Source organism: Parasteatoda tepidariorum, chromosome 7, assembly GCF_982258835.1.
Source record: "Parasteatoda tepidariorum strain Cologne lab strain chromosome 7, Ptep-v5.0, whole genome shotgun sequence".
In the NCBI taxonomy this organism is placed as follows: domain Eukaryota; kingdom Metazoa; phylum Arthropoda; class Arachnida; order Araneae; family Theridiidae; genus Parasteatoda; species Parasteatoda tepidariorum.
Genome location: NC_141761.1, coordinates 51,488,197 through 51,504,692, shown reverse-complemented (window position 1 = coordinate 51,504,692; position 16,496 = coordinate 51,488,197). Strand labels below are relative to the sequence as shown.

The following is a 16,496-nucleotide window of genomic DNA, read 5'->3' as shown; positions in this document are numbered from 1 at the left end:
GCTCGCTTTAAAATCTTATATGAAAAACAAATATCATAACTTTTTTACGCTTTTTCGAAATGTTCTTAATTAATATTTTCAATGTGAGCAACGTTAATCACGAATAAAAACTCACTTTTTAAGGGTAGAAGCAATGTTTCCAAAATTTATCTTTAACTATGTACTTCAAATAAGACTATTAAATACAGCTGGGATATGATTATATAATACAATACAATGTATAAAGCAATAATAAAATTAATAAAAAAAACATGGAATGAGGTTACATACAAAAATTGTTAACCAATTATTAAGAAATAATAATCAATAGTTAATATAAAAGATATATTAAGAAATACTTATTACTGAATCCTTTTTTGCCTCGAAACTGATGATGGTACTTGCAACAGTAACGAAACGGCAGTTTGTCTTTGATTTTTCAAGAAAACAAATTCGATTTGTGTATTTTAGGTTGTTTTCTAGTTTGCTATAAAGCAATGTTAAGGGTTTCTGATATTCGATTTTGGATGAAAGTTTAATATCAATGAAGAAGTTTATGACAAAAAGGAAATGATTGCGCTAGACTTTATTTAAAGTTAAATAAAGTTAATGTGGTCGATATTATTTTTGAAAATATCAACCATTCACTGCTTGAATTCTTTATTTCACAATTAAGTAATCAATAATACAAACTAATAGGAATGATAAGAAATGATCATAATTTAAATAATAGTTTCAATTCATAGTTAGTTCTATTAAAACTTAAATCTCTTATGAGAAACAAAACTGTTTCGTTTAAATCAAATTCGCAAATTTCTCATTGAATATGCATATAATATTTTAATTCAAGCCAAAAAATAAATTTTTTTTCTTGAAAAATTAAATTAAATAATTTGCTCGGAAATTTATTTTAAAAAATCGCAATTTTAAGAGTAAAACTGAGTATTTTAGTTTCTAAAATTCGTCTAGATTATATATTTTCAATAAAAAAAAACTGACTAGAGTAATAAGGTAGTAAAAAAGCCTCAAAAACGAAGGTCTTTTACATGAAAGAAAGAAATATGCTTTTTAACCAAGGTGCAAAGATAAGATATATGATTCAGATTTCTTTTTTTTTTAGTGTTTAGTAACACAGCCTTTTGTTTTTGCAAACATAATTTTTATCAAATTACGCAATATAGTCACTTTGTAGCAAAAAAAAAAAAAAAAAACATGACACAAAATGTTTATACAGAAATGTTACATAAAATTTTAAAGGCAAATGTAAGCTATCTCAACAATTTTACAATGGGTAGCAGAGAGAGATAGTGATTGTAATTTTTATAGAAACAATAATCCGAACAATGGAAAAAAGTAATAAAGTTAAATTAAAATAAATTACAACCGGTATCTTTAATGACAAGAAATGACTAAATAAATGTACAAAATCTGATGTTTGGGGCATTACATCCCAGTAATCATGATTATCACTACTTGATTAAAAAGTTTAGCAAAAATACTTTTATTAACTTCAAAAATATACAAATTAGAAATAACAGTTGACATGTTTCAGGCGCTATAACAGATGCCCATTTTCAAGACTGGCCGGACTTGAATGAGAGGAATATAAGTGATTTGAAATATGTAAAGTTGCCAACGAGAAATGGAAAAATAATGGTGAGCAACTAAACTGGAAAGACCACAGTAGCCGAGAGTGAGTAAAAGATATAAAACAGAACAAGAAAAACTGCGCTAACCGAGAGGGGCAATTCAGGGTCAAAGTTTTTTTTTACTGACCAGAAACAAAACGAAAAAAAAAAGTTTCCTTTTTTTTTAATTATGAAAAACTATTGCATTTAAATTATGAAAAAAAAAACATTGAAGTCATGAAACTTTGATACTGTGGCGTAAAAATTGCTTGAATTATTTAACCACTTTTTACTTTTTTTTAACAAGAAAAGACACTCTCTTATTTTTTTTGTGTTTAAAAGTGTGACATTTAACATTATGAGGAAAAAGTTGCAGTGGTGAAAGTGGAAACTTCCCATGGAAGAATTCCCGAATTTTTACAAAAATATTTCGCAAAAAATTTATTCAGTAAAACTTTATAAGGACTTATATGCATATTTTAAGAATTTTAATAACTCAAAATTCCTCAGTATTAACATTTTTCTTTCTAATGACAGAAATGTTTAGAAAATTGGCTCATGAATGGAAAAAATATTGACATTTATCATAGAAGTCACCATCGCTATTTTCTTAAATTGAATAAAATTTTAAAAATTCAAAAAAAAATTTTTTTTAGCTGTTCATTATAAAGAACTTTTCAACAATTTCTTTTTATTTTAATATATGTCATTCAATAAGTTCTGAATTGAGAGTGCAGCTCAATTCGGGAAGAGTGTTCACTTCAGATGTTTCAGAATTGAATCTAAATTAAATTTTTAAAATTATTCACCGCATTCTCATTAATATTTCTGTATTAAATTAATCGTGTACTTGTCTCAAACTTTAGGGGCATATTATAAAAAAAGTTGAATCAGTAACCATTGACGGATTTTGCTTTTGCTATACTTAAAGTTTTCTGTTCCAGAAAATTTCATACTTGTCCAGTTTTGACAAAGGCAGATAATGACCTTGAGAATTGTGCAAAATTTCTATTTCTTACTCGTTTAAGGTCAGTTTTTAGATCACTCAAAATATACTTATGTTTATTTTTTTAGTTACTATTCATTAGTATGTATTCGCAGAAATATATACCTTTGTGGTTCACTGTTGGTACTAGTAGATTCAATTGGTCGTAGAAAATAGTCTTTTTCGAAAAATTTTGAATGACCGATGACCTTTGATGCAGAAATGTCTTAATAGTTAACTCGAGTGTAGTAGAACATAAAAATAATGGTCAGTGTCGTGATTCATTCGTTTCACTAAAAGCATTTCCACTTGTAAGTCGATGTGTTTCTTAGAAGAATTTCAGTTTTGACCACCCAAAACTTCAGAAAAAAAAATTTCGCAAAAAAAACGAAATTTTTTTAACACATATCTATTCTGAAAATTTAAAAAATAAAATAAAATTTTTTTTTAAAAAAAGTGGATCTTAAATACATGGAGAGTCTCCTTATCTCCTTTTTTCTAAATTCAGGAATATATCTTTGGAAGGTCATCTCAAAGCGTCAAAAATATGCAGAGATTTTAACACATTTATTAACATAGATTATACACTTTCTGCAATGCACATTTTTGCATATTTAATTAACTATCTTAAAGTCTAATAACTCTTTCTTCCCATTTTTAATATCTGTTAATTAAAAATTCACAGCTCTAGAAAAAATTTGGTAGTTTGAAACACAACATTAGAACAAAAACTTACACACCAGCCCTAAATATTTGGTCTCCAATAGCAAGCTGATGAGTGGAAATTTCGTGCCCTGTATTGCATAATATACGGAAAGCTTAGATACCACATTCTGTTTTAATAATGTTTCTTATATTTTATTCTTAGTTAGTTAGTCCGTAGCTAGTCCTCGAACGATTTTAATTTTTATTTTGGACATAGTATTGCATTTTGACCAAACGTCATACATGCTCACGCACCATGTTCTAGTATATTTAATTTGTATAGGATATTCTACTCATCTTCCAATCAAAGCTTTTAAAATATGCGTGTTTTTCTCATTAATGATATGCGGAGGTATGACTCAACCGTTTTGGAATTTTAATTATTTAAACGTGCGCTGCCTGCTACAAAAGAAAGTTCTTTAATTATACGCATCAAAATAAGCATCTGATTTCAAATTCTTTTTAATAAAAACATTCATATTGTATTCTAGAATGTTCCTCGGCTTAACGAAAATGTTGTAAATAGTATAAACAAAAACAAGTAATAGTTTCCTGCTTTTTTTTCTTTTATTTATATGTCCCTTTTTTCAAATTCATCAAAAATTTCACGCATGATATTTTTTTGTTCAATTCTTTTAATATAAACTACATAACTTTATTGTTATTTTGTACGAATCCTTGGTGTCTACCATTAACTAAATAACACCTGAAATGACGTCAGCAAAATGGGACGCAAGAAATTTTAATTTTGGTTGGCGCATTAAAAAAGTATGAAATCGTATAATCAAGTATAATAATCATATAACGATGACATATTATACAAAAATGATAAAATCTTTGCTGTAAGAACAGTGTGCTTTTTGTGCATTTTAATCTACAAACATGACTTGACTGATGATAGTCTTTCTTGAATTGCAACTGATCGCTTATTTGATAGCTATATTCTAAGTCATCATTAATTCATCCAATTATACAGGGGTTTCTCGAAATACAATCCTTAATATATAGTATGGCATAGGTTGTTCTCCATCAGTGGCCGCCATTAATCGCAAAGTGAATTTTACTTGCCCATACCAAAATACATCTGGATTATGAAAATACTAAAAATGATAATGTCCAGGAAACAATATATAACTCGTTAAAATGAAAATTTACTTTATTAAGCATAATTGGTGATAGAGAATGGCCATCGATATAACAAATTATCAAAAATAAATCCCTTAAAGGGATCCAGAAAATATAACTTCGTTATTAAGAAGTTTTGTTAGCATTCCGTTACGATTGCCTTTTTTAAAACCGGGCTGGGACAGGAGCGCCCAAAGGACACTCCTAGTCGTCAAAAATTTCGAATTAAAAGTCAATACAATTGTTCCAAACGAACACAGAAAGTATGGGTAGGAGATCCAAAATTGGCGAATTATCAAAATATAACATAGCCAAAGCAAAGCCAACCAGCATATCAACATTGGGTTTAAAGGAACACCTTGGCGATCACGAGTCGCTAACAAATTTATGAGAATTATTACAACCATGCAACCGAAACATTTAGCGGTTAGAAATTTAGAATAAGAAGTTATTAATAGATTTTTGTTTTCGATTAGAGGCGACAGTGAATTAATAAGTCTGCATTAGTAATGAAATAAAAAGTATCCGTCTAAAAGCGAAGAATAAATATTTTGCGTTCGTCTAAAAGATTAAATGTTTGATTTATTTTAAATATAATTCTATTAATAAAAATAAGCTTAAGTAATGAAAGATATTTTAAAAGGATAGAAAATAAATATGTAATGCCAATTGTGGCATCACATGTAGTTTTATAATTCTTATCTAATCTGAAAAAAAAAGTGTATACGCCAAGAGTTACAAATTAATATCTAGAATATATTAATATCTAGCTTATTCCTAAATTACTTTTCAAATAAAATTACTTTTCATCAAAATATTACAAATGACGATTACGGAAGATGTGTCACAAAACATAAAATCCAGTTTGATTTCAGGTGTTTTTAATAATTGTTTTTAAATTCTTCTCTGTTCCCTCACAGATTCAAGCAGGTTTTGATGTTCTGTACACTCGCCTTCTTCATTTGTCATTTGTCTGATTTTGATAGTGTTTGCATTTTTTTTCAACTTAAGTTGAAAAAAAATTATATTAATATTAATTTGTATCTAAATATGATTTGCGTGTATGGTTTATTTTTCTTTATTTCTGTTAAAGATGTAAGATTCTCGAAACATATATTAAGAACTTTTATGCAATATCTTATTGGGTGGTCTTAATGATTCAGAGAGTTTTATTTCGAGAGCTTTCTTTATTTCTGTTAAAGATTCTCGAATGCAAGATTTTTGAACATATATTAAGAGCTTTTATGCAATATCTTATTGGGTGGTCTTAATGATTCAGAGCGTTTTATTTCTATAGCGTTCTTTATTTCTGTTAAAGATTCTCGAATGCAATATTCTTGAAACATATATTAAGAGCTCTTATGCAATATCTTATTGGATGGTCATAATGATTCAGAGAGTTTTAATTTGCTTTAAGTCTAGTTTGAACTGCCACATAGTGAACGGTATTGGTTATAAGGAACTTTGACGATATTGAGAGTTGCATTAGCGTAGATTCTGATGAATGGTTTCAATGATTTAAAGCATTTCAATTCAATTAAATCTAGCGTGAAAGACTTCATAATAAAATATATTGGGGTCAGAAACTTAAACAATATTGAGAGTGGTCATTAGGGAGCATCCAGAAAGGTTGCCTTTATGATTTAAAAATTTGAGTTTCCTTAAATCTCGCATAAACGGCATAGTACTGGCTGTGAAGATTTCGATAATATTGAGAGTTTTCGTTAGGAAACATACTGCGGATCGGTGTTTAGGATTTAAAATTTTTAATTTGCTTAAATCTAGTGTGAACGACCACATAGTAAACGATACAGGTTCACATTGAACATTAATTGGCATAATATAAATTTAGCTATGACATATTTTCCTATTTATGAAACTCATAAGGATTGTCATCAATAACAATAAGAAAGATTAAATCTCCGCAATTTTGCCATGAAAAGTCATAAAATATAATTGGGCAAATACTTGAAACGTATTTAAGTAAACTCTATCTCCAAAGAGAAGTATTGCATCGTAATAATTCGTTCCGTGATTCTACTAAAGTATGGAGATTAAAACGTTTTTTCTGTGTTGCACTTTTTGCAACGTATGTTACAGGAACTCAACTTCCAACCATGTCAATGAAGGAGTTGTTGAATATTGTTGATTGTATCAGTGAATGTAAGCATTTCTTATTTTCCTTTTTATATTCTTTATCTATTCTAACATCATCAAATCTGTTGCACAATTTTTTAATTATATTTGAAGCATTGTAACATATCAAAAACGCATGTATTTACTATTCAAACCATGTTTATCTGGATTCATTATTCACGACGTTGCGTAATAAGATGTAAAAAGGAACCATGTATCGTTTGAAGTTAAACCATAGTATCGCTTAATTTAATTTAAGAAATTAGAAAATGTGGTTAAACTTGAGACCATATTAAAGTGAATCAAAATCAAACCATATAATAGTTCAACGGATTGTCAAACAGTGAAAACTCAGTCATACTAAACTTGCTTCAGGTTTAAAACGATTTATGCCCTCGATATTTTAGACCTAAAAGGATTAATGCGCGCAAAATATTCCTTTATTTTTTTAACTTTCTGGAGAAAAAAAACTATAACCGAGTAATGGAAACATTTATTATTTCTCAATAATGCATTTAAATACCGATAAATAATCATATAAAAACTGTTAGGAACAATTTAAAAGGTTCAGAAACAATGAAAAGAATTAGAAATGACAAGAAATAAAATATTTTTTTTATTAATATTATTTGTATAGTCATATAATGAATTATTTCTCTTTTTTTGGTGGGTGTTTTGACACTTCATTATCTTCTATTTTTATGTTTTAAAGAAGGTCCTCACAAAAAAGATAATTTCTTTATGTTTATCTATAAGGAATTATAAACCCGGAATTTCTTTACTGACAAATGAACAGTTTTTAGTTTTGCAAATAACCTATTATTTTTGTTTCATATATTTCACTAAAATGTGTTTTATTTATGTTAGTAACGAATTTTAGATTTTAAGGCTGAAAATATTTTCCAAACTTTTTCAAAGATATATAACTCAAGTCTTATAAATACTAACTACCTTAAAATTTGCACATGAAGTATTAAACATTTCAAGAATAAAATAAAACAAAAAGTATTCAAAAATATGAATTATTTATTGAATAAATTAGGAAATTCCGGACATATTAGGTTTACATCTAATAACATTTTCGTAGGTTAACATTTAGAAAATAAAATTCTCCTTTTTCTTCTTCTTTTTTTTGTCAGAAGGAAATAAATAAATAAAAAAATAAATTCTGCATATTTATGATTACTTCGCTCAAGTTTGTAAAAAAATAAATTCTGCATATTTATGATTACTTCGCTCATGTTTAGGTTATTGACCTCAATTTTTCAGTTTATTTTTATTTTTGCCCTTCTTTTATTTTTAATTTACTTTTAATGAAATGTTTTATGAATTTCTGTTAATGTGTATTATTGTCTATACCGAACTCATTGTTGATCTTTATTATATTTCCTAGCAAGAGATGAGGATGCGTGTGAACATTTTCACAGATGTAACCAGATGATGCCAACAGACGTAATTATTAAATACTAATCTTGTTTTGTTTTCTAAATTGTAGGCAAAAAAAATTATTAGTCCTAAATCAAGGAAAGAAAAACGAATCAGTGAAGTTTACTTTTTTAATATAAAAATCTATTGTTTCCAAGTATTTTAAAGTTAAGATCAGTGAAGTTTACTAGCTTATAATTTATTCCTATTATTGCTAACTTATAATACATTATGTATTTATACTATTCGATCCGAAAAAGAGTTCATTGTAAATTGTTTAATATATAATTTATTCCTATTATTGCTAACTTATAATGCATTATGTATTTATACTATTCGATCCGAAAAAGAGTTCATTGTAAATTGTTTAATATATAATTTATTCCTATTATTGCTAACTTATAATGCATTATGTATTTATACTATTCGATCCGAAAAAGAGTTCATTGTAAATTGTTTAATATATAATTTATTCCTATTATTGCTAACTTATAATGCATTATGTATTTATACTATTCGATCCGAAAAAGAGTTCATTGTAAATTGTTTAATATATAATTATTTTAATTTGTTATGTCAGATAAGAACAATGATAAAATGGAACGAGGTACGTGGTAGCATAGGCGGACTCACTAATCTGTACATATTACTGGATTGCTGATTCAAAGCTTCGAGCTGAAAGCCCATGTAGGTGAAGAACTTGGATGAGTTGATGCATATAGGATATCCATAATTTAGCATTACCTCTCTCATAAAGTAAATCCGCCTGAAAGGGTAACAAATAATAAATAAATAATTAGGTACTTGCAACATGAGAAGAAGATGATCTCTGATACACAATAAGTCTGCATATCTATGATCTCAGCACCAGCTGATCGTTTATGAATAAGATGATAAGTTAAAGTCGAGCTAAGTTTCTCCACATAAGTTAAAATACTAATTAACGTGAGCTGAATTAAATACTACACCGTATCGTGCATCGAATTTGTTAAAATGTAATTCTTTCCCGTCTACGTATTTTATTTAACTTAGATTTATTATTTGCTTACGTATTTTACAATATATTTTTGTGTGCCTGGCAACTTCAATGCATAATTACTTTCTTTACGTTCTGCACAACTTTGCATTTACTTTTGCGTTAAGTAAGAAATATATAGAGAAAGATTTGAAACCTTTGAAAACAAAAGAGCCTTTGAAATCAAAAGAACAGTTGCTAACGTAAGCAAATGCTTCGTTTCAACAGCCTATCAGGATCTAAATACCCTGAGCACTTCACATGCGGGTATCTCATTGTTTTCACTTTTATAATTTTGTCGGTAGATGTCCATCAGTTTGGTGTATGATTTCATAGTTTTATTCGGTGCCGAATTATTAATTATTTATTTATTTTTTACCTAGTACGAGGAAAAGGTATTCAGCTAATTTGCAATGAAATAAAAATTATGGTATATTTACAAAATGGAAACATTCTTTAAGGTATAAAACTAAACTTCTTTATTTAATAAATAAAGAAGTTTAGTTTTATACCTTCTTTAAACATATTAAAGTCAGTGTGAACAATTTTCCAGTGTGATCAAAGTTATTGTGACCTTCGTATGGTTTAGAGTTTTTTATCGATTCCAAATTTTTCATTTTAAACAAAAAGCATTAGATTACGGATGAGTAATATTTCTTTGCACACAACAATAAAGACGCGAAACACTGTAACAAAGCGTTAAGTAAAACATTCGCAGATTTAGGTACTTAATTTCTTAGTTAAACTTTGAGATATTATTCAAAAATTATCTAATTTTATGACCAAATCATGCCAAGTCTTTAAAAGAATACTTAAATAATATAAATAAAAACAATAATTTAATCCTAACATTTATTAATACCTATTAATATGATAAATAATTAATTTAATCTCAACATAAGCTTAAACTTCAGAAACTATAAAATATATAAAAATGCCTCTTAAAATTCAAATATTTGCAAAAAATACTGTAACAGCTTTTTTGGGCATAAAGGAAGCTAAAATCTTATTTTATACAGATCTATGAAACATTTAAAGACTGCGAAAAAAAAGTTGAAGCTCATGACTGCTGTGCACCTGGAAGAAAAATGTTTCCTTCTACGGATATACCTCCAAAGGTAAGAAGGCCAAAAACGTTGAATTTTTTTAAAATTGTGAATGGAGATTATAAATTTCTGAATTTAAATTTTAAAATTTAAGCTTTATAAATTTGTCTTTTTTTCCTTTAATTTTTTCTTTGTTTCAAAATAAGCCCCCCCCCCCCCAAAAAAAAACAGTTTTTTAAATTTACATTCCACCATTGTTTCATTATTTTCCATTGTATTTTTCTTTTCTTAAAAATAAAAACATTTTTGTGTTATTATTTTTGTATATAAATTTTTTAACCCTTTTACGTAGATATTCGAGTGCTTGAATGAGAGATATCCTCAAGTAAGTAAATTCGAATTTTTTTAAAAAAATATCTCAAAGTGTTTCTGTTTTTTTTTTTTTTTTTTTTTTTTTTTTTTTTTTTTTTTTTAAATTGAATGCTATGTTTTTTTTAAATTGAAGGAATGGGAAAGAGGAGAGGAGCATAGTAAACAAATATCTCAAAATATAGCAAAATATGAACAATCAATGATTATAGTTTTACTATTTATAGTTTATATTACTATTTATAGTTACTGTAATATTATTTATAGTTTGCTAAGACAAAAAAACGGAGTACTTCGAAAAATTTTTGATTTTATAATCGAATTTTCATATACTAAGACTCTTTTTTTTTAGTTCGCTGGGTAGACATTAAATATGGTAAATAATTAGTACAGACGATGTTTTAAGTTGCGAAATCAGACACAAAACGTGTTTTCCCTGAATAAATATACCAACTTTTGACGGATTTGGGTTGCTTAACCTGAAAATATGGCGGAGGGCCACAATCTTAAAAATATGGTCCAAAATTGTCTAGTCAGGAGAGTGAACCAATTAATGTTAGTATTTTTTGCGCATTTCGTTATATCTCGAGAACTTTTCAAGCAAATTGATAATATTTTAGACACAAGTATGAAATTCGTTGATTCGCAAAAAATTTTTTAATCATTATTTAATTTTTATTTTCTTACAATAGTCGAGAAAATTATGAATTATAAGGTATAAACATTTTAACACGAATTTAAAAAATGAAATTTTATAAGATAAAATTAAAAATTAGAATTAAACCGATAAAATAAATTTTAAGAAATCGAATTTTAAACTTACGATTCTTTAAAAATATATTTTCTTAGGAACTATGGGACCGATTTCGTTTAAGTTTTAAATCTTTATACTCTTCAAACTGACGTAACAATTTGATTACCTTACGAATTAAAATTATTTTGATAATAAAATAATAAATAATTATTAAAAATTATTTTTTGCATGGAATTATTTCTGAAAAAAAAATAATTTTATTGTGTGCAAAAAAGTTTCAAATAGTTTAAAAAGTTCCCGTGATATAGTGAAATATGCAGAAAGTAAAATTGAAATAAATAAATTCAAACTTTTGGCCACTTTCCTGGCTTAGCTACTGAGACCATATTTCTCAAATTTCTGATACCGTCATTATTTAAGGAATCTAAATCTCTCTTAAAAAAAGGCGTGTTTACATTCAGAATGTTCTTTTTTGCGCAATGTACATATATTTTAAGTTTTTACAAAAATAAACGTAACTTATGTGTGAATTATACTGAGATATGAAGGTATCTCTGAAGATCTTTATCGAGGGAAGATGGGCTCCGACATACTCACAGAAATCTCATCATAAAATCTTATAATCTCGGTTCTTAGCACAAGATCAACGAAACAATGAAATACTTGCGGTTTCGCAACCAATTCACTTTTATTTCTGCTCTCTTTGTTTAAAAATAGACGTTTTGTTATTTTCTTCATCATGTTAAATATTAGGAAGCACTTCAATGGTTGGTTGGTGTCGTATCCTCTATAGAATCATATTTCATGGTGTGCTTGAATAGTTTTTGTTATTTCTATTGCATTAAAAGAATACAAATCCTCTTCTGTGGGGTAGTTTAAGAGGTGAAGGCCTGCAGCGACTGCAGGGCAGTTAAAAACATGATATGGTGTCAGTTCCACATTAAGACAGTTGCCACAGTTTCGATATTTTCTAGTCTTATCTGTAGAAATTTTCATGTTTTTATGATGTTTTGTTCTTAGTCTGATGAGAGTCGTGGCTGTCTTCCTAAGCACTTCAATTAAGTCCATAATGGGAAGTCTTTTCTTATAAAACTTTGTCGTGTTTATCAATCTACAAGAGTTTCTGGAGATCAAAACAAGCTTACACTGGCTGCCAAGAGCTCGAGCTCTTTGATAGAACTTTTTTTTCAATGAGTCGAGAAATTCCGTAAAACGATAGCAACTACTCAATTATTTTTTTATGTTTATTATACCCTAGAATGTTTATTATACCCTAGATGATTTTATTTCCTTTTTTATCAAAAAACAACTTTCAAAATAATTCCTCAAAAATATTTCTCAAAATTACCAGTGATTCTCGTTGGTAAAGTGATTTCATTTTATAACATAAAAATTTTTTTTTAGAAAAAACTAGGAACCGGACATCTTAAATTGTAAATCTACAGGTGCATGATTGTTGACAAGATAATAAAATTCGATTTTGATCAAAGCCTGTCTTGTGCTTCACACAGACGCATAAAGCTTCTGGCGCTGAATTACAGTGTAGATTATACTTGCCGTTGGAGTATAATAAAATCAATAGGACTTAATTTTTCCTAATTTTGTGCTAGCTGAAGCAATTTGTTGCATTCTTTTACGATTCTTTAAATGGTTATCTCGTGTATAGCCTATTTTCACTTTATCAATCACTAAGTAATCACTCCAATGAGTAAATAGAAATAGCGGGTATGTGTCCATTTTCCCTATATAAAATTATCCAACTTCTTTTATTTAATTTTTGTTTCGCTTATTCGATCATGCGCTCTTAAAAGCGAAGTGCATTTAAGGGTACTGCTCTAATTTATTAGCAACTAGGGGTTGTCAAGGCCTTAAAGCGATTGGTTACTATTATTATAATACATGTAACTGACAAAATTCTGGGATTAATAATTGAAAAAAAATAGTGCGTGGAGTCCCTCCGCGAGGAAGAAGTTAAACTTTGCAACCTGCGACGTTAATTGTAGAAGAATCAGCAGTCGTAGAAGGATCACTAGTTCTATTCAACGACTCTTTTTCCTGCTCCGCTCGCTTCCGTGCTCTGTAATCACGGTAATATTGTGCATTTTTCCCTCTTGAACCAGTGGAAGTGCTTGTGGTTGCCTCATCGTCTCGCCCTGTATTAATAATGTATGTGAATGCGTTATAATGTAATTTCAGAAGCGAAAACCTAACAATCAATTGATATTCACAAGAGACATGCCTTGACATAACCTTAAATCCGCCGCATTGTCCGTGGGATTGTTTTCATTCATTTTTTACAATTGTTATCCACTAAATTTGAAGATAAAAAATACTACCCTATTAAATTATATGTGTATCAAATCAAACTAAAAAAATATTTATAGAAAAACAATAATTTTATGACTTTTATTATTTTTATGCTACTGAGAACCAAAACAATATGGAAATGAATGAGGGAAAACTGGATCCTACCACGTGATTTCCCAGCCAATAAAAACGTAGCGTTAAACGTTTAACGCAACCTTGTTGGAAGTCGCATAAGAAGTATAACTTCAAAAAAATATTAAAAGTTTCAACTATGCTTTGCAATAGTTGAACTATAGATAGAAATTGTATTTAATTACTGGATAATTTTTTCAAATCATGTGACGTTTTTTATCTCATGTTTCCTTTTTTAGGTTGAAGGTGAAGAACGAAGACAAATGATGAATTTCGAAGTAAGTAAATATACCAAGGGTTAGTTTCGTCAAGTAATTTTCATTTCATTCAGTTTCATTTCGTTTTTATATTTTTTTAATGAAATACGATTAACTGTTATTATTCATAAAGTACTTATAGGTAAAAAAAACAAATGATTAATTTTATAAATTAATATGTGTTACACAAATGAGCTTTACCGCGAAAAATACCGGATCAAATTACGGTATAAAGTACACTTTCAGCAGTAAAACTCTCACTTTTGACGATTCAGCAATCCTTGAGATGCATTTTGTTAATTTTGAGAATCATATCGTCACGAAATCACCTGATTTTTAAACGAAACGTAAACTCGCAAATATAAGACGAAAATCTTTCCTCAACTCGGAATCTCATCACTGAAGACTAGACGATCGAAACTAGAAAGACGTAATAAGCCCTCCGTTATGTATGGTGGTCAAGGAGTTACCAGGCCTATATGATGGTCATACCAGGAAAATCCCGAGTTAAAATTCCGCTTCGATCATGAATGCTTCGATTCTATCTGTCCTCGTTTTCTTGTGGTGAGATTGATCCGCCAGTATGCTGCCCTTGGAAACATGATCAACAATACGTTAGATGCTATGCTATGTATTTTTCTTTCTTTTTCGTTTTTGAAAAAAAAAGGACGAAATTTTTAAAAAAAGTTTTGATGAAATTCATTTCCTTGAAAAATTCACTTCCTCTTTCTGGTACCCGACAAACTCAGGCTGTTCTATGATGACCAAAAAATTACCTTCTTTTTTCGTCGTAACAAAAATGGGATCATTTCCACTCTCTTTGGCATCTGAAAGCACCCTCCTAGTTTTCAGCTTGCTGAAATACGGGAAAAAAACACACCACATCATTATGCATTCGCTCGTTTTGTTTCAATAATGATTCAGGCTTAAAGCATTCCATTGGTATTGTGACTGCGGAACAAGCACTGACCACGCCAGTTTGTTTTCTAAACCGTGATTACTGCCTTCATAATTGATCCAAAACTTGGCACAATACATAGTAGGCAAAACTTGGCACAAAACATAATAGCCAAAACTTGGCACAAAGCATAAACTTGCCAAAACTTTGCACAAAACATAATAGCCAAAACTTGGCACAAAACATAATAGGCAAAACTTGCCACAATACATAATAGACAAAATTTGGCAAAAAGCATAATAGACAAAACTTGGCACAAAACATAATAGCCAAAACTTGGCACAATACATAATAGGCAAAACTTGGCACAAAACATAATAGCCAAAACTTGGCACAAACTCTCCAGCCAAAGCGTATTATAGCTGGTTATCATGATATATATACAAGAAGATTATAGGAAAGTGAATGTTAACTCAGCCTATCGATTATAATACTGTAAATATGCAGATGAGATTCTACAGACTGCAGTTCTCCTGCAGACTGCAAAAAAAGCACTTTTTGTAGATTAATAATTAGAAGTTATCGTAGAAATTACAGCTTCTTCACAACTTAATACAACTCCTTAGAGTGTAATAAAAAAAGACTCTGTAACTATTATCGTTACTTGATATCATTTATGTCATTTATGTTCAAGATGTTATGATGCGTCATTTATGTTCAGGAAACATGAGTGTCCCTATGTAACCTTCCTGGTCACACTATACAGTTATTTTACAGTATTTATTATCATAGGCAACAGGGCGAGAAATTTTTATGAGTCAAAAAGGTCAACAAGTTTCGATTTACTTCGAAAAAAATCATTAAATATTGGTGTTTGTATCAGTAATTCTTTTGCGATAAACATCAATTGGGTAAGCATTTTTTTAATTTACACATTAATCAATTAAATAATCATAATTTCCAGATGAATAAGCAAATAAAAATTTTCGAAATATTCATGATTTAAAAATATTTTCATCTAAAGTAAAAAATAAATTACTTGAAATTGCTGTTATTTATAGGAAACAAGTCTTTCTTTACGTATAGTTTAACTTTGCATGAATATAAATTATTCAATTTAAAAATTGCTTACGATTTTTCAAAACATGCTTAAAAATTCTTCATGAAACAAATAGTTTTCTCATAATTATGAGAAATGTAGTCAAATGTTGCGTCTTTGTAAAGTTATTCTATTGTCACTTTGTTTACATAAACTCAGCAAAGAATTTTTTTTTTTTTTTTTTTTTTTTGCAGGATTGTGCACGAGAAGTTCACAAAACCTGCAAATTGCCTGAATATCAATCAATGGAATGATTGTTAAACTTGTTTTTTTCAGTTATGAAATTAGAAGTGAAACAAAGATGGTTCTTAATGAATAAAATTATTTTAGTATTTGTATTATTTTAGTACATGTATGTTCTCAGTACTCTGCATATATATAAGTAGAAACTGGAACCTCCGTGCTTGCTTTCGCTTATCTTACGCAATTAAATAAGCATTACAAATTTTTCCACTTACAATACATCAGATTTCAATCTTTTTGCTGCAGTTGTATGAGCTGCATCGATGAAATTCATATTATTAATATTTCGTACAGCTAGTAAAAGTTAAGTTGTAAGTTGTTGTAGATCAAAGTTGTAAGCATGTAAATTATTCATAAAAATGAAAAGTTAATATTGGTTCAAAATTGCTTCAA

General features: G+C 28.5%; 1 protein-coding gene across 1 annotated transcript; it reads left to right on the top strand.

Moving 5' to 3' along the window:
* The first annotated feature begins 3,306 nt into the window (after positions 1 to 3,306).
* LOC107450622 (uncharacterized) lies at positions 3,307 to 16,195 on the top strand. The gene is made up of 6 exons (XM_043039513.3): positions 3,307 to 6,585; positions 7,952 to 8,010; positions 10,018 to 10,116; positions 10,397 to 10,429; positions 13,846 to 13,884; positions 16,055 to 16,195. The coding sequence occupies exons 1-6, from the start codon at positions 6,540 to 6,542 to the stop codon at positions 16,112 to 16,114; spliced, it is 336 nt and encodes a 111-aa protein (XP_042895447.2). The 5' UTR covers positions 3,307 to 6,539; the 3' UTR covers positions 16,115 to 16,195.
* Positions 16,196 to 16,496: the final 301 nt, after the last annotated feature.